This window comes from Crinia signifera, chromosome 9 (assembly GCF_055691185.1).
Source record: "Crinia signifera chromosome 9, ASM5569118v1, whole genome shotgun sequence".
NCBI lineage: Eukaryota > Metazoa > Chordata > Amphibia > Anura > Myobatrachidae > Crinia > Crinia signifera.
This window is the reverse complement of record NC_139225.1, coordinates 55551474-55575498: the sequence shown is the minus strand read 5'-3', so window position 1 is coordinate 55575498 and position 24025 is coordinate 55551474. Positions and strand designations below refer to the sequence as shown.

Here is a 24025-nt window from a genome sequence, read left to right as displayed (position 1 = left end):
GAGATTCAGTTGGTAAAATGCTGCCTGTATTGACCTCTTTCATGTAATTGACCTTGTGTGTAGAATAGATTAGTACAGGTTCAGACAGTATTGTCATCTGATCTTGTTTACTATGTTGTATAACAAACCCTTCAGATTTGAAATAAATGAAACAAGATCCAGAGCAGTTTGGGACTTTCTGACAGAAGATTATAAGAACAAATCCACACTGCTGTTAATGTGACATTCTGTAACCCACGTCATTTTACATGATATAACTATCCTGCACAGCCTGAGCGTGTCCTTACAAGTTGAATCACACCTGCTGATTGGCAGAGAGGTTAAATGCTTCTATTCATTAAAGTAGGTCAATTCCAGCTATATCACAATTACCATCTGGCTATGTGATACCACATGCAGAATGAGGCCATATGGTATACACCCTTATAGAGTTTGTGCCTCAGGAGTCAGGAGTAAATCCAGCTCGGAGGTGCAATTGTGGGAATCTTGGCAATGCCATGTTGTACTTTGGGGTGGGTGTGGAACAAAATGAAAATGCAGACGGATTTGCCTTGGCTAACCCTTATATTGTATTGTAAAAATAAAATTGGCCAATATGTATGTATTACATGCAAAGCCATCAGACGTTTCCTGCATACTAATTAAAAAAAAAATGTCACCCCTTAAATTGCAATGTGGTTTGTCCAGGGGAAGTTTAGAAACTGATGTGGTGTAAAAATGGCCATTTCCAGAGCCATATTGTCTCTTTCCTAGCTGGGCATACTCCATAGCCAAGTACACCCATCTACAGGGTGGTTTGGCCTATTTTTGTTAAATGTTTTTTAGTGTTGTGTAGTGATGCATTCAAATTACAATCACTGAATCCATTGAAAAACTTTTTTCAGTAAATGTTTACCTCACTTTCCACAGCCTCCCCGGCCGGGCCCCCTCCTCTCCATGCCGGGAGCGGCGCCAGGAGCAGTAGGGTTCTAGACCCTACTGTGCATGCGTGAACCTCCTATGTGTTGTGGACTCTGAGCAGAAGAGCTGAGCATTGCACATGTGCAGATTTCTTGAAAAAAGGGAGCCTCGCCCTTTTTCCAGCAATTTCTGCAGCACTACTTTGGATACCGCTGGACTTCAGAGGGTAAGTATTACCAAAATGGGTGCCGTGTGCACAGTGTGGGCCCCCTGAGACTCAGAGGCCCATGTGCACTGTGCACACTGCACCCATTATAGATATGCCACTGGTTATTATTGTGTTACTGAAATTTCCATTGATGACAGTTCCTAGCAAAGCCAACTATCTCCCTTAGTAAAGAAGAAAACAATTAATCCCTTGAGAAGGGAACAACAAACTAGATCTTCAAAAGACTTAATTATAGCTTTAAGCCCACAAAGTATAGTATTCCGTGCAAGAATACCCACAATCCAACAGAGGTCAGTTTATTCCAAAATGTGTCCAGTGACAAAGCTAAATGTTTTCCTGTGAATTCTGGGGTTGGGATCGTTTGGTCGAATGCATTATGGTCGAATGTCATTACATCGAATCCATTAGGTCGAATTGCTAAAAGGTCGACATGATTCTAGGTCGACATGGGAAAAGGTCGAAATGATTCTAGGTCGAAAGGTCATTAGTTCGACAGGTCATTAGGTCGACAAGGTCATTATTTCGACATTGTCTAGGTCGACATTCACAAAGTCGACATGGGGTTTTTCACTGTTTTTTTACCTGAATATCAACACAGTCGACATGGACACAGTTTAAAGTGCACTGCATCCCCTCGCATCGCTCGCTGCGCTCGCTATGCGTCGGGCACGGTGCCTCGCTACGCTCGGCACACTATTTTATTCTCCCACCACGCCCTAGTTGATGGTAGGGCATGAAATACCGCCTGTCAGCACATGTCGGCTCAAAAAACAGTGAAAAACCCCATGTCGACTTTGTGAATGTTGACCTAGACAATGTCGAACTAATGACCTTGTCGACCTAATGACCTGTCGAACTAATGACCTTTCGACCTAGAATCATTTCGACCTTTTCCCATGTCGACCTAGAATCATGTCGACCTTTTAGCAATTCGACCTAATGGATTCGATGTAATGACATTCGACCATAATGCATTCGACCAAATGACCGCATCCCGAATTCTGGGAACTATTACTTTCATGAGCAGGAACAGACTGGGGCTGTTTCACAGTGTCAGTGCAACAAGGGGGTAGGGCGGAGCTGCCGGGACTCACAAGGGTGTGCCACGAGTCAGGGGGCCATCACTACTCTATGAGTGGCCGGACCAGCCCAACAGGCCATTGGCCGCCGCCTGGCATTTGCCAGAGTGCCAGATAGCCAGTTCTGTTCCTGCTCATGAGATAGATTCAGAAATGAAAGTTTATATGTATTTAAAGATAGCATGAAGTTATATTTGAGTTTTTGCTCCTGCAGCAGAGGTGGTGGACATAATATTGTTTATACAGTTTAATTTGGACATTCAACAGTTTTTAGTGTGTGGTTAAGGTTCAGCTATGAGTACATCAGTCCAGGGTCCAAGCTTCAAAAATTGATAAAATGGAGAGCGATAAACAACCAGCCAATCAGATTCTACCTGCCATGTCATAGACTGTGTTTGAAAAATATCAGGCAGGAGCTGATTGGCTGGCTGTTTATCACTTACCATTTTATCACTTTTGAAGCTTAGTGCATCTGGTCCCAGATCACAAAAGGTTTCAAACTACTAAAAGGTTATGCTGCCCATATACATGTGAGATATTGCATGCAATCATTCGATTTCGGCCACATCTGGATGATATATTGAATGATTGTATATATAAGGGGACATTCGGCGCAATGCGCGTTCATGCCGTCGAATGTTGTGTCGATAGATATTATGTGCTGCACATAATATTTATCGAATTGCATGAGCAATTGCATGTGGTTTTTAACCACATGCGATTGCTTGAATACAATCAGCGGTGGGTTCGGGGGGTCAGGACGGAGTGGGGACTGGAGCGCTGGCGGCGGCAGAGGAGCGGGGACCGGAGCACTGGCAGCATCAGTGGAGCGGGCACTTGAGCGCTGGAGGAGAGGGGATTTGAGCGCTGGCGGTGGAGGAGCCGGTACCTGAGCGCTGGCAGCTGTGGAGCTGGGGACCATAGCGTAGGAGTCTGAAAGCCCTTTGAATGAGCGCTTTCAGGCGGCAGGGCTCAGCAGCGGCAGCAGATGAATTTGAAACACTGGGCGGCCCTCTGATTGGCTGAGAGGGAGAGCTCTCTCTCAGCCAATCAGATGGCAACCTAGTGTTTCAAATTTATCTGCTGCTGAGCCCCGCCGCCTGCCCTAAAAGTGCTCCTTTACAGGTCTTTCAGGCTCCACTGCTCCTGTCTCCCCGCGCCACAGCCGCCAGCACCTGCCAGCACCAGATGTCTCATCGCAGATGGAATCGGGTGCTGGAAAAAAACACTGGGCACCACAAAAGATGCGATCAGATGCAATAAGACATCGCATCTGATCGCATAAGTGTATGGGCACCATTAGTCCAGCATAGTTTAGAAGCTCTGTAAATTAATTTTTTGGAAAAACAGCCCACCCATGCAGATCATTGCTCTGTAATATTGATCTGATGACAGTTAATCCAATATCAGGTAAACATTTTAAGTTGTTAACAGTTAAGGTGCCCATACACGGTACAATTATTGCATACAATTTGGACTAGATCGCATCACATAGGTATTGCAATGCAATGAGATGAGATCTAGTACAAAAAGTATGTGCAGCACATACTTTTTGAGCTGTGCGATGAGATGTGTGACGGGAGCGCGCATCCCATCACACCCAGAAATTTTACCGTGTATGGGCACCTTTAGTAGAGATTAACAAAATTGCTGTCAATAATCGTATCTCGAGTCATGGCAAAAGAGGCAGTTATGCTGCGGTGAAAAGTTCTGTTCTTACAATTCCCCTTCTGGCAATCTTAAATAAAATAACTTCAATAAACCAATTAAAAATTCAGAGCAGCTCTTTTAAAACTACTATTATTAATGCTATGACATTTAATAAACAATTTCTGTATGTATGTAGTACAGGGTTTAATAGAACACTTTAAAATTCTTTTAATTTTTGCAGACTATAAATAATACATCCCTAAAAGTAAAAAATGGAGATAAAAAAATGGAGAAAACAACCATCCCCCAAATTCAGCAGACCTTGTCCCTAGTGACTTCTGACGCTTTATAAAGCTGAAGGAAAGGACGGGGGCTTGGGGGTCACATGCCCTGGGTTCTAGATGTGATACCTATACATGCATGCTGAGGCCAGGGTCTGCGTCTTTCAATGCAGCTTCACTGGACAGCACCGGCTATACTGACTGAGTAAACTGTACTTAGATAACTGATGTTCCTACAGTGATCCGATGCTGTGTACACAAGATGCCTCCTGTGGTATTGGCTTATTTCCATTCAGAATCAGGCCCTGTATTAGCAATGATTTATTTGTGGAACACATAGCTGTATGGTTATTTCAGTCTGCTGTGAGATGGGGCTACATGTTAAATAATTAGGAAATCTCTAGCACTGATTTATGTAACTACCATTTTGCAACTATGTCTTGTGCAATAATTAAAATTGGTAGCTGGAAGGTTTTAGAGCAAAGTTTGTTTAATGATAAATATAACCGGTTCAGTGCAGCTTTGCAAAAATTATTTCATTGTTCAGTAAACTATTTTACAGACCTCTCAGTTTAGGTGGCATGGGTCACAGAAGGTTTTTTATAGCCTTGTAATGCAATGTAAACTTAAGCAATGTTCATTTTGTATTTTTTAGACAGCTTCCTAATGAAGTACTATATGGTATTTGGTGTTCCAATGCTTAAAGTCTTCTTTCTTTACCTGTGCCGCTAACATAAGGACACACTATACCTCTGCTAAGTAGTCCTCCTGCTCCTCTCCTGTCCCCTCCAGGGCTGCTCACTCCTATAGGAACGGCTGCTCACCTCATATCCATTTGCCTTCTCTACAGCTTCACTTACTTCACCTGCTGTGTTCTCTACAGCTGCTCGTCCCATTTCATCGTCTCTTTGCTCTATCTCAGATAAGTTCTCTTATCTCCTCTGCCCCCACTTTACTGCAACTTTAAAAAAGGAGCACATTGAGAAAGGATGTTAGACTCCCAGCTGTTACTAGGGATGTGAGGGTGGTGCAGTCACCCAAGGCTCCATGGCACCCGCATTTGTCTTTAGTTGCTCTGGGCATGCAACCTGCAGCCTGTAAAGCCACTTGGAGTATCAAAGGGATGCCATACTTTGTGTGACATCATGACCTCACTGTAAGGTGTTGGGGGCAACACAGGCTACAAGGCTGGCCTACTCTGGCACTGGGTTGGCACTTTTATGGTTCTTTTATGGACTTCATATGTAATCATTATAGAACCCTATACAGTATATTGTAATTATGGCAGTAAGGAGCAAAGCAAAAATATCACCTAACTTTACACCTTGTTACACTGCCAGTGGGGCAGATTTAACGTGCAAAGAACATCAGATTTGAGTGTTGTGGGTCCAAACTTAAATCTAAATTGTAGTGTAAAATAAAGCTGCCCACCATTTGTGGGTTATTTGTAGGTGCGTCCAGTATTTAGTGGGATATATACGGATGACCAACGGTCAGGATGCCGGTGGCCAGGAGACCAGCAGTCAGAATACCGACACCCTGCAGCCTAACCCTAACTTTGGCAGCCTAACCCTATGTCCCCCACTAGTGCTTAGACCTAACCTCCCATCCCTGACCTGACTCTAACCCACCATGCATATCCCTCCTTTGGGGTGTCAGTATTCCAGCATAGACATCCTGATCCTTTCGGGGGTCTGGTGTCGGCTTTCTGAATGCAGTCGGGATGCCTCCCGAGTGCCTAGATCACGGGTGTCAAACACAAGGCCCGCGGGCCAAATCCGGCCCGCCAGACCTCGTCATGTGGCCCGCGCGAGGAGATAGCACGCAGGGCAGTGTGTCCCAGCTCCTGCCTAGGCCACCTCCTCTCACCCACCCCACTGTCGGCGGCCATGTTCCTGTAGGCACATATGTATGCGGCTACAGAAACATGGCCGCCGGCCTCCACGGCTACGTGGAGGAGGGCCCGGCCGCCTGTTCCCTCTGATGCCCGGCAGTGACAGACACTGGGTGGGGACGTCATGACGATGACGCCACCTGCCCATGCGTCTGTAGAGAAGTAGGAGCAGGCAGGGAAGCTGGACCGGGAGTCGGGGACAGTGTGGCAGCAGCAAGCAGTGAAGAAAAGCTGGAAGACAGAGAATGGAAGTTTTCTTGAGGGGGACAATGTAATAGCAGATAATATTAATAAATATTTCTGCTCAGTATTCACTGCTGAAAGAGAGGGGAAGGGGCCACAGTTAAGTTGCAAGTATAGTCAGAAAACTGAGGGAGAGACAAGTACATTTACAGAGAAGAAAGTCCTCACAGAACTCTCAAAACTGAAAGTGGATAAATCAATGGGGCCAGATGGGATACATCATAGGATACTAAAAGAGCTTAAAGGGGAGCTGGTAAAACCAAGAACAGAATTATTCAACCAGTCACTAGCTACTGGAGTAATCCCAGAGGACTGGAAAACAGCGAATGTAGTCCCACTGCACAAAAGTGGAAGCAAGGAAGAGGTAAGCAACTATCGACCAGTGAGCCTTACATCAGTAGTAGGGAAATTGATGGAAACACTCTTAAAACAAAGAGTTGTAGAATATCTCAAAACCAGCAATTTACAGGATCCAAAACAGCATGGGTTTACTGGGGGAAGATCATGTCAAACAAATCTTATTGACTTTTTTGACTGGGTGACTAAAGTAATAGATCAAGGTGGGGCTGTAGATGTAGCTTATCTAGACTTTAGTAAAGCTTTTGACACTGTCCCACATCGCAGACTGTTAAATAAATTTGAAAGCTTGGGATTGGATTCTAAGATAGTTGAATGGATAAGAGTGTGGTTGCAGGACAGAAAACAGAGAGTTGTAGTAAACGGAGTACAGTCAAAGGAGGGAAAGGTTACAAGTGGAGTACCCCAGGGATCTGTACTTGGACTGGTGCTTTTTAATATCTTTATTGGTGATATTGCAAATGGAATTGAGGGTAAAATGTGCCTTTTTGCAAATGACACAAAGGTATGCAACAGGGTAGACACACCAGGAGGGGTAAAACAAATGATTGAGGATCTAGGCAGATTAGAGAAATGGTCAAGAGAATGGCAACTACAGTTTAATGCCAAAAAATGCAAAATGGGTCTCAGAAATCCAAAGACTCAATATAGTATAAATGGCACTATAATGGAAACTACTGAGGAAGAGAGGGATCTAGGTGTCACTATTTTAGGGGACTTAAAAGCAGGTAGGCAATGTAAAAAAGCAATGAAGAAGGCAAGTCAGATGCTTGGTTGCATAGGGAGAGGTATCAGCAGTAGAAAGAAAGCAGTAATAATGCCACTGTATAGGTCATTGGTACGACCTCACCTAGAGTACTGTGTTCAGTTCTGGAGGCCATATCTCCAGAAGGATATAAATACATTAGAGACTGTACAAAGAAGAGCAACTAAAATAGTGCATGGCCTACATCACAAAACGTACCAGGAAAGACTAAAAGATCTTAATATGTATACTTTAGAGCAGAAAAGGGAAAGGGGGGACATGATAGAAACTTTCAAATATATCAAGGGCTTTAACAAGGTACAGGTGGGAGACATTCTTCACAGGAAGAGGAGCAACAGAACACGAGGACATGCACTGAAACTAGAGGGAGGAAGATTCAGGGGAAATGTGAGGAAGAATTTTTTCACAGAAAGAGTAGTAGATAAGTGGAATAGCCTCCCAACAGAGGTGGTAGACGCAAATACAGTAGTACAATTTAAACATGCTTGGGATAAGCATATTGATATCCTTACAAAAAAAAAAGGATCAAATATGGTTTGAGGTAAAAAAAGGGGCAGACTAGATGGGCCAAGTGGTTCTTATCTGCCGTCAAATTCTAAGCCGCAGCAGCTGCAGGACAGATGGAGAAACAGTAAGTGAGGATGAGGATCACACTCACAATAAAAAAAAAAAAATATCTGCTGTTTCCTGAGGTGTCCCCGTGTTTAATAATAATAATGCCATGACACCACAGGCTGCTCCTCCTGTATAATCATTTATGTGTCATGGCATTACTTTTATTATATTATACAGGGGAGCAGTCTGTGGTGTCATGGCATTATTATTATTATACAGGGGGAGCAGCCTGGGGTGTCATGGCATTCATTTTATATTATACAGGGGGAGCAGCTTGTGGTGTCATGGCATTATAATTATATAGGGGGACCTACAGATACAACCGGCCCTTTGAGGGTGACCAAACTGCTGATGCGGCCCCCGATGAATTTGAGTTTGACACCCCTGGCCTAGATGCTGACTGCATCCCATTTACCCTGCATGCAAAAAAAAATCTATAGAAATATATTTGCACCCCTTACATCGGGACTTGCCAATAATAAATATATGCACCTATTCCTTCAATGGACTTAGAATATGTAGTACTGTAACTCTGAAATGTTTGAGGGAAAACACGAAAAGCAGTCCTTAAACGTTTCATATATTTTATTGGTAGTAGTACAAAAAATTGTCTGGAGGGATTTTAAATTAAATCACATAAGCATTTAAAATATAAACCCTGAGGGATAAAAACTGATCCAGAAAGTGTACAGGTGTGCTAGGACAAACTTCAGCTGAGATTTAAAATCCCTGATTAAACACTTCTAAACATGTCTGCATTACATAGTTACATAGTAGGTGAGGCTGAATAAAGACTTGCGTCCACCTAGTTCATGTCTGCTAATAAATCATATAATGACCCATTGCAGCTCTTTAGAAAACCTTGTGGGTACTGCTGTTACTCAATGTCATTCACAATGATGTGCACATAACACACACACTGTTGTGTGATATCATGAGATATTACACACAAACACACCTAGTTTCATAAACAATGTAGATGAATAAACTTGATTGTCCCAATGTCAAGTTTTTAGGTCTAATCTGATCGGAAACGGCACCCGAATTAACCCGATCTTGCACCCTCTGGGGCAGCGAGCACTTTAGTGCGAATTCCGTCCACTGTAAAGTGCGATTGGTGCCGTGAAGATTCGCACCCACGTATCATCTGCGGCTAATAGTATCGACCCCATAGTGGACCAGGCACCACTAATTGACTGCATATTAATGTGTGATCCAGTGTTTTCCAAACGGTGTGCCTAGGCAACTTGGGGTAAAGCGAGGCTCTTGAAGGGGTGCTTCAGAAATCTTTGGTCTGAAAAGTACTTAATTTTCAGATGGTCGCTGTCTACCGAATTCAGAGTGAGCACTGACGTCATGTGACGTCAGCCGCAGCCCTAAGCTGACATCGCCACATCTGTGTTAGCAGGGGAATGTCCACCGTGTTTATGGGGACGCCCTGCTGCCACCCCCTGCCCATCCACATTCCGCCCCTCCTGGAGTGATTGGCGCGGCAAGCTTCACACTTTCTGAGCCGTTCGCTCCCGGGGTCCACGCATGCGCATTTTCACGCATGTGCAAACCCCGAACATCAGGGAGGAACTTAGACCCAAATGAACGGGTCTGAATCGACCCAATAGATTGTAAGCGCCACTGGGGCAGGGATTGATGTGAATGTTCAAATATTCTCTCTGTGTAGCGCTGCGGAATCTGTGTGCGCTATATAATTAACTGGTAATAAACAAATACATTATGATAGGGAATTCATTAAGTTAATGAAAGTACAGAATGCTGAGTTCTGCTAGGTGGAAGAACAATGGGTACTTATGTAATATCTGGACTCCCGTTTTTCTTATGAGACCGCGTCCCCTCGCGGGGCTCGCTGCGCTCACCACGCTTCGGGCACGGTGGCTCGCTGCGCTCGCCACACTATATAAAATCAACTCCATGCGTAGTTGGATAGTAGGGGTATGATAAATGGGGTGCATTTAACATGGGAGTCCAGATAATACATAAGTACCGAACAATGTTAAATATAACTTAAGCTAGGTACACCCTGGCCAATATACCGCTAGGTACACACTGGCCTATATACTGCTGGGTACACACTGGCTAATATACTGCTGGGAACACACTTGCCAATATCCCGCTGGGTACACACTGGCCAATATACCGCTGGGTACTCTCTTGCCTATATACTGCTGGGTACACACTGGCCAATATACCGCTGGGTACACCCTGGCCAATATACCGCTGGGTACACACTGGCCAATATACCGCTGGGTACACACTGGCCTATATACCGCTGGGTACACACTGGCCTATATACCGCTGGGTACACACTGGCCTATATACCGCTGGGTACACACTGGCCAATATACCACTGGGTACAGACTGGCAGATATATCGCTGGGTACATAACTACATACTGGCCAATATACAGTACTGTTGGACCATCGGCCAGAGTGTACCAGCAATACATCTGTCAACAGCATCATTCACAGACATATTGTGATGGCTAATCTATGGATATGGCACTGCATTATGCTGTGTGTACAGGCGATTTGTCAACAGCCTCTACACCCTCACCAGAGCTGGCGGTGCGGGTGTAGAGGCAGTTTACTGGGCATGGAAATGCATATTGTGTGAATTGGGGAATACAATTTACTTGCTGAACTCTCTGTGATTCAGTATACCATAAAAGTCTTGAAGCGTGATCGCTGATCATTACCGTTTCTCCTCTTCTGTCAAACATAAGAGAAAATAATGTGCACTAAATTCTGTGCCTATGCCTCTTATGGGTCTTTTCAGTTTGCATATTGTATTAGGGACTTTAAATTTTGTGTTTGCATTATTCCTTTAACTAGTTACCAGCCGTCCCAATGATGGAACATCATAACAATAATGTCAGAACCAGCAGATGTGCGCACCTGAATGAAGCACCACTTGAATTGCTCCAATGGGAGCCATCTAGTGGCTTCCAGCGTGCACACTTGAACTCCCCCCATAGAGGCAAGGAGTAGCATTAGCCTTCTAATGTACATATTGTAAATAAATAACACAATTTCTAGCATGGATATTCAGTATTTGCGTGTGACGTCCTGGTGGCTTACATTATCTGTAGCGAACAGCCATGAGCTGTACTCATGCAAGGACAGTGGCTGCTTATAACCATATTTTAAATACCATACAAGACAAGGTGCTGACTTGTACAATCGCTGTGTAGTGAGTCAATAATACAGTAAACATTGTGCCAGGGGTCAACAATCTGGAACACTCTGTATTCATACCAGGCCCATTAGATATGGGCTGTTATCTCTTAAAACCATAAATTAGAATAACACAGCCAATATATAGCCATATCTATTAATATTTAATCATAAGGCATTGCTAGGACTCACACATACCTGAGTTAGCAGCCCTCCTCTTGCCAAGTTTAGCTGTTTCCATGAACTTATAAGGGACTGGAAAGACAGCTACTACATTACAGAATTTATCCATACAAAATGTGGAGATGATTTACTTTACAAGAAAAAGTTACCCAAGCAATTTGGTGGAAATGTGAGAAGAAAATACAGGTGTAGATAAACTCATACATTCAGAATCAGTAAACAACGCACATGGCAATAAAATAAATGTTACTTTCCACAACAAAGAACCGGCACTATGATGAACAAAGATAACTTGGGCCCTTATTCTGATCGGTGCGGATATTCCCGCTTGCGTACGGGCCGCCGATGTTTATCGTCTGCGCATGTGCAGAGGTCACTCTGCGCATGTGCAGGCGATTTCGCCGCATGGATTCTTTATACGCCGCACAGGGGGCGTAGAGGGGCGTGAGGGGCTACTTATCCTCATTACCCTATGCATACGCCCCGCGTTTCATGGGCGTTCCCATGCAAACGCGGGGCGTATGCATGGTAATGAGGCCGTGACGCGTGGGTACGGGGCGGGCATCTGACATCGCCGGATGTCAGCTGCCCGCCCCCATACAAGATTTCACACGGACAAGTGTCCGTGTGGTCTTGTGTTGCGGGACCTGGTGGAGCGTGCGGCCCTGCATTCGATGTTCGGCGACCATCGAATGCAGGGGCTGCTCCCACCATGGAGGAGGCGTATCCCCGTCCACATTCATGCGGACCGCCACATATCCGCATACGGACGGAGGTGGCGATCCGTATGGAAGGCGGGGATTCGCCAAGACGGACATCACCGCATATTTCTGATCGGGCCGCACCGATCAGAATAAGGGCCTTGGTCCGGTGCCCCCACATCCACTTGAGGAAGGTATAGTACACTTTTGTGTGTGGCACTCCAGACGATTTGGAAATAATCAAATAAACTGACATAGCTGTGTCCGTTTATTTGATTATTTCCAAGTCGTCTGGAGTGCCACACACAAAAGTGTACTATATATATATATATATATATATATATATATATATATATATATATATATATATATATAAACGCAGATTTTTCTTCCAGTACCCAGCCGGGTGTTCTGTCAGAAAGAAGAGGCAGCACTCGTCGGGCTTTAAATTCGGTGTTATATTTGTACAAGTAAAAAATTCATTACACCAGATTAAGATGACGTTTCAAGACCCATATTGGTCTTTTCATCAGGTCTCAGTGCAAGTGGTACAGTGCAAAATCACAAACAAGAGTATCTTACCTCGGGAGAGACTTATAGCAGTGTTCAATTAACATGTGCATGAACACAGGTCTGCCGCTAATCCACAGGACTTCCGGGTAGACGGATACAGTGTTCCGCCTCCACATCATGTGACCCCGTGATATCACTATGGGGCTGCAGACTGTGAATAAAGAAACAAGTGATAACAATCAGTGTACAAAGTAACAACAATAATCAAACGTGAAGCATAACAGTGAAATCATACACATCTAAATACTGTTATGCTTCACGTTTGATTATTGTTGTTACTTTGTACACTGATTGTATCACTTGTTTCTTTATTCACAGTCTGCAGCCCCATAGTGATATCACGGGGTCACATGATGTGGAGGCGGAACACTGTATCCGTCTACCCGGAAGTCCTGTGGATTAGCTGCAGACCTGTGTTCATGCACATGTTAATTGAACACTGCTATAAGTCTCTCCCGAGGTAAGATACTCTTGTTTGTGATTTTGCACTGTACCACTTGCACTGAGACCTGATGAAAAGACCAATACGGGTCTTGAAACGTCGTCTTAATCTGGTGTAATGAATTTTTTACTTGTACAAATATAACACCGAATTTAAAGCCCGACGAGTGCCGCCTCTTCTTTCTGACAGAACACCCGGCTGGGTACTGGAAGAAAAATCTGCGTTTGTATATCTCTCCATTTGGAAGGCACCCCGGCATTTGCTGCAATTATCTCGAGTGCCAAACAAGTTCGATACTATATATATATATATATATATATATATATATATATATATATATATGTGATCCCTGAGGACGTGTAATGTGTTGGTTTATGTATTCCAGAAACCTACGTCTGTAGCCGGGTTACCATGGTAACGTGACGCCGGCGACGCAGAGCATGAGGAGTGCACCATCGAGTTCCGGTGAGAGCGGAACAACGTGGGGATGCACCCGGAAGTGACTGCGGCGTGTGGAGCGGACCAAAGGTGGCCGGGACGGACGGAAGAAAGATGGCACTGGGTAATATAAGGTGAGATATTTGCACTTTGTAATTTGTATGCTGCAGACCTGACGAAGGGCAATAAAGCCCGAAAGCTTGTCCACTTGAGCCTGTTTGGTATGAGTCGTTTTTTCTGAAGCAAGTCCGTGGGTGCAGGTTGTTGGATTCGTTATATTACATTGTGTTTCCTAGCACCGCGGCAGTTATCAGTGAAGGAGGGTGCCGGTCTGCTGGATTGTATATATATATATATATATATATATATATATATATATATATATATATATATATATAGCAATTAGAGGAAGAGATGTCACTCCAGGTCTTTGATGCAGATAAAGGTGTTTACTGGCTCCATAGTGCAGGTAAAAGATGGTACACTTTTTATTTCTTTTCAAACACTGGACCACAAAGTACAGAATCACGTACCACAGCGGGCGGTTAGACAGAACCGCACCGTTAACAGCTTGATGGTTCCCGTAGGGAAAATGTTTAAGCAGCGGCAAATTCAGCTACTCCTTGGACGAACAGAAGTGATGACGCCAGGCCACCTGCACTATGGAGCGCTCCTGTTTATTTCTCTTTTAGAACAAATCTGTCACCTGTGGAAACCAGGTTGTGTGGAGCTGCCGGGTTGAAGAGAACCCAGAGTGCTTTTATAAAAAAAAAGAACTGCATCCCTACATTTGGGTTAAGAAACTTCCCACCAGTGGACATTTCTTTAAGGTGTTTGCGCACATCATTCTCTTTTTTTGATATATATATATATATATATATACGAAGTGGAGGATAGCTGGCACTCGTTCCGAAATGAGTAAACGCCCGGTGCCTTCACGAGGGAGGGCTGCTTGCACAGGACTCCAATGAATACAGGGAGGGGGGAGTGCGGCACTCGGGACTTGTATCCAAAAAAACGACAAAATCACACAAGGTGTATTTGTGACGTTTCAGCCCATAAGGCTTTTATCAAATGTAAGCTGTTTGATAAAAGCCTTATGGGCTGAAACGTCACAAATACACCTTGTGTGATTTTGTCGTTTTTTTGGATACAAGTCCCGAGTGCCGCACTCCCCCCTCCCTGTATATATATATATATATATATATATACACATACACACACAGATGGAACACCTCTCAGTTGGTTCTATCGCTAATTGACAGGACCCGCCATCAGACAGAAGGGGGCGCGCGCATATGAGACGCTCGCGGCACCCGTTCCGTCAGAACCCACCGCCGCTCCCTTATCAGTGTCCGTAGCCCCCGAAACCCCCCCCCCCCACCCTTAACCCTGCCCATCCCTGAAGCGGAGATGGGCAGGGATTCCGCTCCCTGCAACGAGAGACAAGGGTCTCGCAAGGCCCCATCAGATGGAGCGCCTCTCCACCAGCTCTCGCCAGCAGAGGGGAGGGCTGGTGTTAAATGAGAGGCGCCACGATTCGGGCTCGTTTTCCGTGTCCCCGTGCGGGGCACGCTGCGCTCGCCACGCTTCGGGCTCGGTGGCTTTCTGCGCTCGCCACACTATCTAAAGTCAACTCCACGCCGACGTGGATAGTGGGGGTATGAAAAGGTCCGAGGCACGTACCGCCGCCCCTCGCGGGCTCGCTGCGCTCGCAATGCTTCGGGTTGCCATTGATAGTGGGGGTGGCTTTGACAATGGGGGTGCATTTAACATTGTAAGTACCCTTCAGGGTGCTTGTACAATTAAAAATCGCATGCCATTTGCTGGCATGCAATACTATGCGATATTTCATTGTACAAGCACTCCTCTTAATTTAACGGGAATATCGCATCGCACGCATCACACACCACTAAGTACGGTATGCGATGGGCGCCATGCTAGGAAACAAGTACCTATATATATATATATGTATATATATATATATATATACACAGATGGCAGTGTAAGCTCGCGTGAAGCAAATCCTCCCAAAGCTAGTAGATGTAGTTTCAATTGCTGCCAACAGATAGCAGTTCGGAGCCGCACAGACACTAGACATAAATATAGATGTCTACTTGCTCCCTTCAACTCTCCTCAGGAACTAGCATTTGTTGGCAGTGAGTGAAACTACATATCTTTCTCTCTTACACATGCACAAACACAGAGGCAATCACAATGTTGCAGACTAGCTTTCGAAGCATTTGCTTTGAGCAGACTTTGCTGGATAAGCTCATACTCATTTAAATTAAGTGTATATAATGCAATAGGATGGAATTATTCATATCTACATTGAATTTTGATGTTGAAGAGAAAAGTTATATCTACCCACTACAAAACATGTGACGTAATGTATATATACAAACCTTATCACCAGGTAACTGTCCTTGAAAATTGTTACTTGATAAAAGTTACTTGTGTACTCAGCCCAAGCTAATGTTTATATGCTCCTGATTAAATATAAAACATAACAACAATGAAGAATTCCCCACAGCACACAGCACTCCTTCAAGTAGCCTGTTATTCCAGACTAGTACATAATATGTCAGCATGATGCTTTATAAATATTTCACATTTTATGTGAACCTATTTTTATAGCTATGAGGTAAATGCACATTATTATATGCTAATATACACTTTTGGTCCCACATTTTCATATATGTGTATACTGTGTCAGTTTAATCACCATTTGAAAGCTAGCACACCGGGCACGTTTTTGGACCCAGATGTGACCCGGCAGATGTTCCCTTTTGCACCGGCATCCCCTGGCATTATGCTGGGTGGGGGCGACGCCGGCAAAGTCCAGGCCCTGAGCCAGTGCTTGGAGATTACATAATCTCCAAGCGCCAGGGAAACCGCCAGCCAGGACCCCCGCAACGCTGACCGACATGCTGGGGCAAGCCCAGTACCCAGATTAACTGCTGGGCTGCCCCCAGCCTCCGTGCGCCCCCAGCCTCTTTCCGTGCGGTGAATGGATGCCGCGCACAGGCATTCATTCACCTCCTCCCAGCCTCCGCTGCTGTACCGAGGCTGTATGCGGCCCCTGCCAAACCTCCAGACTGACCGCAGGATGCTGCGGTCCGGAGGTTGGGGCTACCCTATTGGTGTAAATGGGTGCCCCAATTTTCCGGGTTGGACACCCAGGGAACAGGACTCGGGTTCATGTTTTAACTCCTTTTACACCAAGCCCCAGCCCATAGTGGAGCGGCAATAACCCGGGTCAAGGCTTTGGTGTAAAAGGGGTATAGTTAAGCTTTGATCAGCATTGCATATCATATTGTATTCAAGTTTTAATAACCTGTTTTCTTAGGTATACCATGTATGGCACTGCATACACTTAGTGGTAAATTTAAATATAAAAGTTATAAAAAATAATAGTTATAATTTAAAGCAAGAAAAACATATTTTTCCTGAATTCAGTTCCTGCTGTTTAAAACAGAACTGATTTCCTATGCTATAGGACCACACTTGACGACTTGATGTTACCTACCTGTGGAAGAACAGGAGGATGGATAGCAAGGTCTGGTCAATGTTGCTGTTGCAGATACCCTCATTCAGGAGATAGCAGGGGTCCCTCACTACAGGTTCTAGAGAGTCCTGCCTCATGATGGTGTTCAGTTTATCGGTGTTGAAGTTCTCGAAGACCAACTTCTTCCGTAACTGGCGAAAACTGCTTACGGTTGGACTGCCAAGGTTGTTATTCTGTCCACTGCCTTCATCCATCTCACTCTTGTTAGCTAAGTCCAAACAGCAGCTGCAGCAATCCAGACCGATGGGTGAACGGCAACCTTCTTCCTCTGACATGTCTCTGGAACGCTGTCTGACACACTCAATGCTACAGATGACAGATGACAGTAAACTGGATCTAAGGCTGTGATGGAAAAGTTTCCACTGTTTTCTGTCTTGTCTAATTTATCTCAGGCTCTGACAAAGAACCAAGACCAACTTCCTTGTCTAGGTTTGGTGGCTGTGAAGTTGTACTGCTTACAGCACTTGCTTATCTGCTCAGTTTAATGTGCATATACAAGTGTATACACACCTCTCTGTGCACAAACCGGGAAGAGATTCTCTCTCTAATAGGCACATCCCAGCTGTGAGAGGCTGAAATGCAGTCCTCTGACTCCCCCAGAGGCAGTGCTACAGTCAGAAGACATTACATAAGAGGACACAAGTGAGTGCAGAAGGGGACAGACTTACATGTGTGGTTTAAGATATGAGGGAGAAAAAAAAACAGAAGATACATGTGTAAAGAATGGCTTGAAGTTTTTTGTTTCAAAGGCGATCCCCTCCCCGGAATGTATTGCTAGCAGTTCTTATGTTGCTGACTAGGCAGCATTTCTTTCTGACAGAAAAACCAAGAACTGACCTTTTTCATGATTAGCCATATATAAACCCTATAAACTGTAAACTTTGATTATGTATTATCAATGACTAATAAGCTAATTCTCTATTACAAGATACTACCAGTTAAAATATTAAAATACAAGCCATCTGAGAAAAACAGAAAAATAAACATTTTGAGGGGAATTTAATGGAGAGTGATTTGCTGAAATCTATGATTTTCAACAATTTTTGGGATTTATTTTAAATAATATTGATTTAAAACACAACCTATTACAAATCATCATCCTTATTCTTGTCAGCACCCCAATAAATATCCCAAAAATATTTACATACAAAAGAAGAATATGGGGTATGGGTGAAATCCAGACCCAGAAAAGACCCCGGACCACCGGACCGGATATCAAAATCAGCAGTCCGGAGCTTATAGTGTCTGGTCCGTGGGGTGGGACATCCTGGGCGTGTCCGGGGGGCTTCACGTGACAGCTGTCACCAGGGAGAGGAAGAGGGGAGACTAAAGCCTCTCTTTATGGTCTGAGCATGTAGCAAAAACTGGAACGGTCCGGACCACACCAGGAGGCTGTAATCTCCCCTCCTCCTCTACCTGGTGACAGCTGTCACAGGCATCCCCCTGGAAAAGACACCACCAGATGGGACACCCCCCAGACTGGACACTACAAGCTCCGGACTGCAGATTTTGATGTCCGGTCCAGCGCTTGTCCGGGTCCGGTTTTTACATAGTCCCAAGTATATGTTGAGATGGCTGGTATCCAGACTAGATTGACTCTAGGTCGACAGTCATAAGGTCGACCACTATTTATCGACAGTCAAAAGGTCGACAGGGTCCAAAGGTCGACAGTCAAAAGGTAAACAGGGTCAAACGGTCAACAGTCAAAATGTCGACAGGGTCCAAAGGTCGATAGTTAATAGGTCGACAGTGTCAATAGGTCATGAAAAATGTCGACATACATTTTTTTTGAGCACACATGTTGTGCCGACAGACGTTATTTCATACCCTACCATCCACTATGGCATGGAGGGAGAATAGTGCCGAGTGCAGCGAGGCAGCGAGCCCAAAGCATGGTGAGCCATGCGAGGAGACGTGGTACACTTAAGGTGCGTACACACGTACAGATTTATCTGTTTTATGCTCCCATACATTTCTAGGTTTTTGTTCCCACCAGATAGATCAGACAGAAAAATCTGTACGTGTGTACGCACCTTTAGTGCCCATGTTGACCTATATCGACATAGACACCCAAAAAACATGAAACACCTCATGCCGACCTTTTCCATGTCAACGTTTCCCATGTCGACCTTTTCACTGTTGGTCTTTTCGCCCTGTCGACTTTTGACTGTCGCCCTTTGGACCCTGTCAACCTTTTGGCTGTTGACTATTAGTGGTCGACCATATGACTGTAGACCTAGACATTGTGGGTGAAATTTACTAAGATGTGAAATACACTTCACAGGTCATGTTGCTATGGGCAACCAATCAGAAGCTACTTCTTATTTATTTACCACCCTCTGAAGATAGTAGACAGGATGTGATTGGTTGCCCATAGCAACATGACCTGTGAAGTGTATTTCACATCTTAGTAAATTTCACCCTGTCGATCTAATATACCATAACCAGATGGCTCCAATTGCCCAGTGCAAGCTTTTTTGGCACCCTAGTCAAAATGTCAGCTTACTGCTCCCACCACCTACAACACACCAATACGGACTTTCCAGAAGATTATGTAAATGTGTGGAGGTGGTGTCTGAGAAGTTCAACACCTGTCATTTGCATTAAGGGCCTGATACACATCTGATAGCTAATGAGTGAATTCGCAAATTGAGCAATTTATGTATACAGCACATGCATACCATATACATCACGCATTCCTGCGAGTTCAGACCCACTTCGATGTTAGTGGGAATACGCATGTGCATGGTCTATTATGCGCATAGGTGTGCGCAGCACATTTTATTAGGGGGTGCACTGTCAAAGTGGTGTGACTAGAACCACTTTTTGGGCGTGTCTAATACCGCCCATTGGGTGTGTCTAACACAGCCTATCAGGCGTGTCTACCATAATCTATTGGCACTCTCTACAATATAAATGTTTCGCAGCCACACCATAATCTCCTGCCTATTTCTGTTTTAATCTTCTAATTACTCAGTGTAACAGTGCATGCAAATAAATAAAAAAACAGGTATGGAGGTATGTAGTGATATGACAATGGTCTAGTACAATTAGCAATGCAAAACACACATACAGATGGAGCGGGTCTCTTCTTTGCAGGGGATGGCGATGGTGACACCAGCCACCATCCCCCTCCACCCGCCATCTGTATCTGCAAAAGGGGACACGCCTGCACGAGATGCACGCGGCGCCCGTCCAGCTTCCTGTCCTGTGTACATAAGATCCTTAGACACAGCCGGAACTGGAAGTGAAGTGGACGTCCTTCCGGTCTAACTACACCCGGAAGTGAGCTTCATATACACCCGCAGATGTGCGGGAAAACGGACATTTGTGATTGGACATTTGTTTACATAAATATAGGTCCTCATACCTACAGAGGCATACACCTTGATAAAGGATCCAGAGAGGGATCCGAAATGCGTTGGTGGACACGGGCCCAGCAGACGCCTAGGAGAGGAGATTACCTTCAGACTGTGGAAGCACTTGCGTGACCCGGGATCCGTATGTGACCTTGCATATGCCTGTTTGAACTGTTTTCATTTAACAGTTCCAATCCATCTGGTAATAACCTTTCCAGGCCTATGCCTACAGCCCAGTGTACTTTGTATGCCTACCCGGATGTTTGGAAAATCTTTTTAACATTGTACCTCCTTGTTTTTATTTATTGTGGAAATTAAAAATACAGTTTTATGCGATGATATCTTATGTTTGTATCTTCACATATATCATCTTTGGGGCTTGGTGATATGGAGACGACCTTGTGAGGATCAAGGAAAAGGAATTGCATGAGAGAAAAACCCTGAGAAGAGAATTGTCTTTTGCATGTATAATATATAAGCGCTGGTTGAGGGTCTATTTCAACTCCTTTTGCATGTCATTGTCTTTTTTTGGGTAAAGAAGAAATACCCTTGAGATAGCACCATCCTAGCAGCCTATTGCGCACTGTGGTGTATACCAATATTGTTTCACTACTCTGAGACAGGTCTAGGGCACGGGACCCCCAGGCCAGCCCAGCAGAAACACCCCATGGCATCACATTGGTGTGAAATTAAAGTGATAGTATTGAGTAGTGAGTAGTGTTAGGGACTTGTCCTATTGAGGTAACCTGGACGCGGTGGATCAGGGCTGTTAAACCATGTAATTCATAAAAATAATCTTTAGCCTATTATTTGAGCAGTCAAATGTGGGTACTCAAAAACACATGACTATCAAAACAAGGAAGAATAGGGACAAGGGTGCGCTGATAACATAAAAAATAACACTGAAGACACAAATGTACATACATATACTGTACAGTATATATACATATATTGTATAAAATACAATTATTACACTATAAAAGCAATCTTCGATAAAGGACAGGTCTCAATCTGAATGAAGTAAACCTCTAATACCCCTTTCACACCAGCCTAAATTCCTGGGTTGGGTCCGGGAACAACCTGGGACTAGCTCTGGTGTGAAAGGTTCCAGGGACAAATTCCCAGGTTAATGTGCCGGCAATTAAACCCTGCTAGGTAGCAGGGTTGCTCCCGGGTCCTTCCAGGGTTACTGGCTGGTGTGAAAGGTGCAGGGACATGTCACTGCTTCCTGTGTTGCCTCTGTTAGTGCTGATTTGCTAGCAGAACAACTTCCTGTTGTGGTGGACGCTCACAGACACGCCCAGAGGCAGCATACAGCGTGCAGGGAGACACTGTGCATGTTCTGTGGCACCACAGACCCCAGGAGTTCATTTTAACCCCTGAAAGCCTGCAATGTGTGCCATGTCTTGGACAAATGAGGAGGTGAGAGAGCTATTAATCATTAGAGGGGAAGATGCTTTCATATGCCTTTTAATTTGTTTTATACAAGTAAACAAAGGCTGAAACACTACAAATGTTTTGTGTCTTAATTATTAATAATCAATAATCTAATGTGAGCCTAAAAAAGGCCGGTACTTATGTATTATCTGGGCTCCCATGTTAAATGCACCCCATTTTTTCATACCCCTACTATCCAACTACGCATGGAGTTGATTTTATATAGTGTGGCGAGCGCAGCGAGCCACCGTGCCCGAAGCGTGGCGAGCGCAGCGAGCCCCGCGAGGGGACGCGGTCTCATAAGAAAAACGGGAGCCCAGATATTACATAAGTACCGAAAGGGCATTTTCAATACTATTCTCATAGAAATGCAGGGTCATCCCGGGTTCAGTGTGAAAGGTGCCAACCCAGGTTGTCCCTGCTTCAAAAGCATGTGTGAATGGGTCCCAACCCGTGAATGTCCCTGCTTGTCCCTGGAATTTAATTCCCGTGTTTGTCTCTGCATTTCTGGTGTGAAAGGGGTATAAGGGGGAGAGTCCAGGGGATGTTTGGATAATGGAATGAGCCATAAATGATGCCACTGTAGATGGAAGTAATAATGAGGTTTAAGTCGTTATGGATGAAGTTTCAGTTAGTAGTTGAATGTGGACACAAAACAAACAGTTCCATTAGTAATGTAACAAACATATGAGTTCTGTAAGTGTATATTTTTGTTAGTAGATGTAGATGTGAAGCTGGTAAAAAATATATAAGCACAGTACTGGCAAATAAATGTTGCAAAAGTCGGTAATGTTATAGTTACCTCCAGAGGCGGTTATTATTGGTGGACTCGCCACGCCATAAAGTTCAGTAAAGTTCTTCTAATTCTGCTTGGAGGAGTCAGGGGCAAAGATCTGATCCAAAAACTCAGTTATTTTTTAAGCCTAACAAGTAGAGGCCTAGACACAGGGCGATTTCAGAGCATTTTGTATGTGATCTTACTAGTGTGATCTCACTAGATTCCCCTACATTGCTCCTTGTGTAGTGGCCATAGCAATAGCAATGCACGTAGATTAAAATCCAGCATGCTGGATAAATCTAGTTAATTGCCGGGTGTCACATCCACCATGGCGTTTGCCCAAAACCCTTGTGTAGTGCTCAGCCCTGGACCCTCTGGGTACACTAAAACCATGGCGCTCACCTCTGCTCATGTCTCCGGCTTCACAGGGGTACATTTGGTCGCGCTGTCACCGCGTGGTGACACCGGCGTGTTGTGCTCCAGTGTCATGCAGGATATAGGTAGCATGCCACCATGTGTGTTTGTGCCTGGTCAGCGTCTGTGTAAAGGCCGGTGCTTGCGCAGCTGCGTATCATCAGGGCCAGCTAGTATCTGTCGCCCTCTCTGGCGGGCGCCATCTTCTTGGTTTCCCCAGTCACTCCTGCACGGCTTTGCCTCCCTCCCTGATTGCCTGACCAATCCCGACACAACTCACCTGGTAAGTACTGACTGCTCAGGCTAGTCCGGCAGTCAGTACAATGATGTCCTCCCTGCAGCATCATTGCTTCCATCTGGCTCGGTAGCACTTGCTACGCTCCTGAGCTTACTCGCTCCTATCTGGCTCTGTAGTCCTCACTGCGATCCGAGCTTCTCCCTGAAGAGATCCTGCTGGCCGTTCACTGCTTCACGTACCATCGGACTCTGCTTACCGCCAATGTGGACCATGCAAGGTCAGGCTCTCTAAGGGGTCTCACCTTGCTACACTCCTGACGGTTACTTCCACGGTTACCTCTGGCAGCAGACACGGTCTCAAACAGCAAAGGACAACTCTTCTTCATCATTCTTCATTTGCCATTATTCTTCAAACAACCATCCAATCCTACAATCAACCAATCCTCCATTCTTCAAGCAACCATTCAATCCTCCAATGATCCAATCCTTCATTCTTCAAGCAATCCTCCAATCTTCAACCAATCATCCGATCTCTCAATCTTCAACCAATCATCCAATCTCTCAATCTTCAACCAATCATCCAATCTCTCAATCTTCAACCAATCATCCAATCTTCAACCAATCATCCAATCTCCCAATCTTCAACCAATCACCCAATCTTCCAATCTTCAATCAATCACCCAATCTTCAATC

The 24025-nt window shown here is 44.7% G+C and overlaps 1 protein-coding gene across 1 annotated transcript in view; it reads right to left on the bottom strand.

The window, feature by feature from the left end:
• LOC146035573 (TSC22 domain family protein 3-like) overlaps positions 1 to 17667 on the bottom strand; it is a 77888-nt gene extending 60221 nt beyond the window's left edge. The window contains exon 1 of the mRNA XM_083159105.1: positions 17069 to 17667. Within this exon, the coding sequence (XP_083015231.1) occupies positions 17069 to 17382 (314 nt within the window). The 5' untranslated portion in view covers positions 17383 to 17667. The remainder of the gene's footprint in view (positions 1 to 17068) is intronic.
• Between the last annotated feature and the right edge of the window lie 6358 nt (positions 17668 to 24025).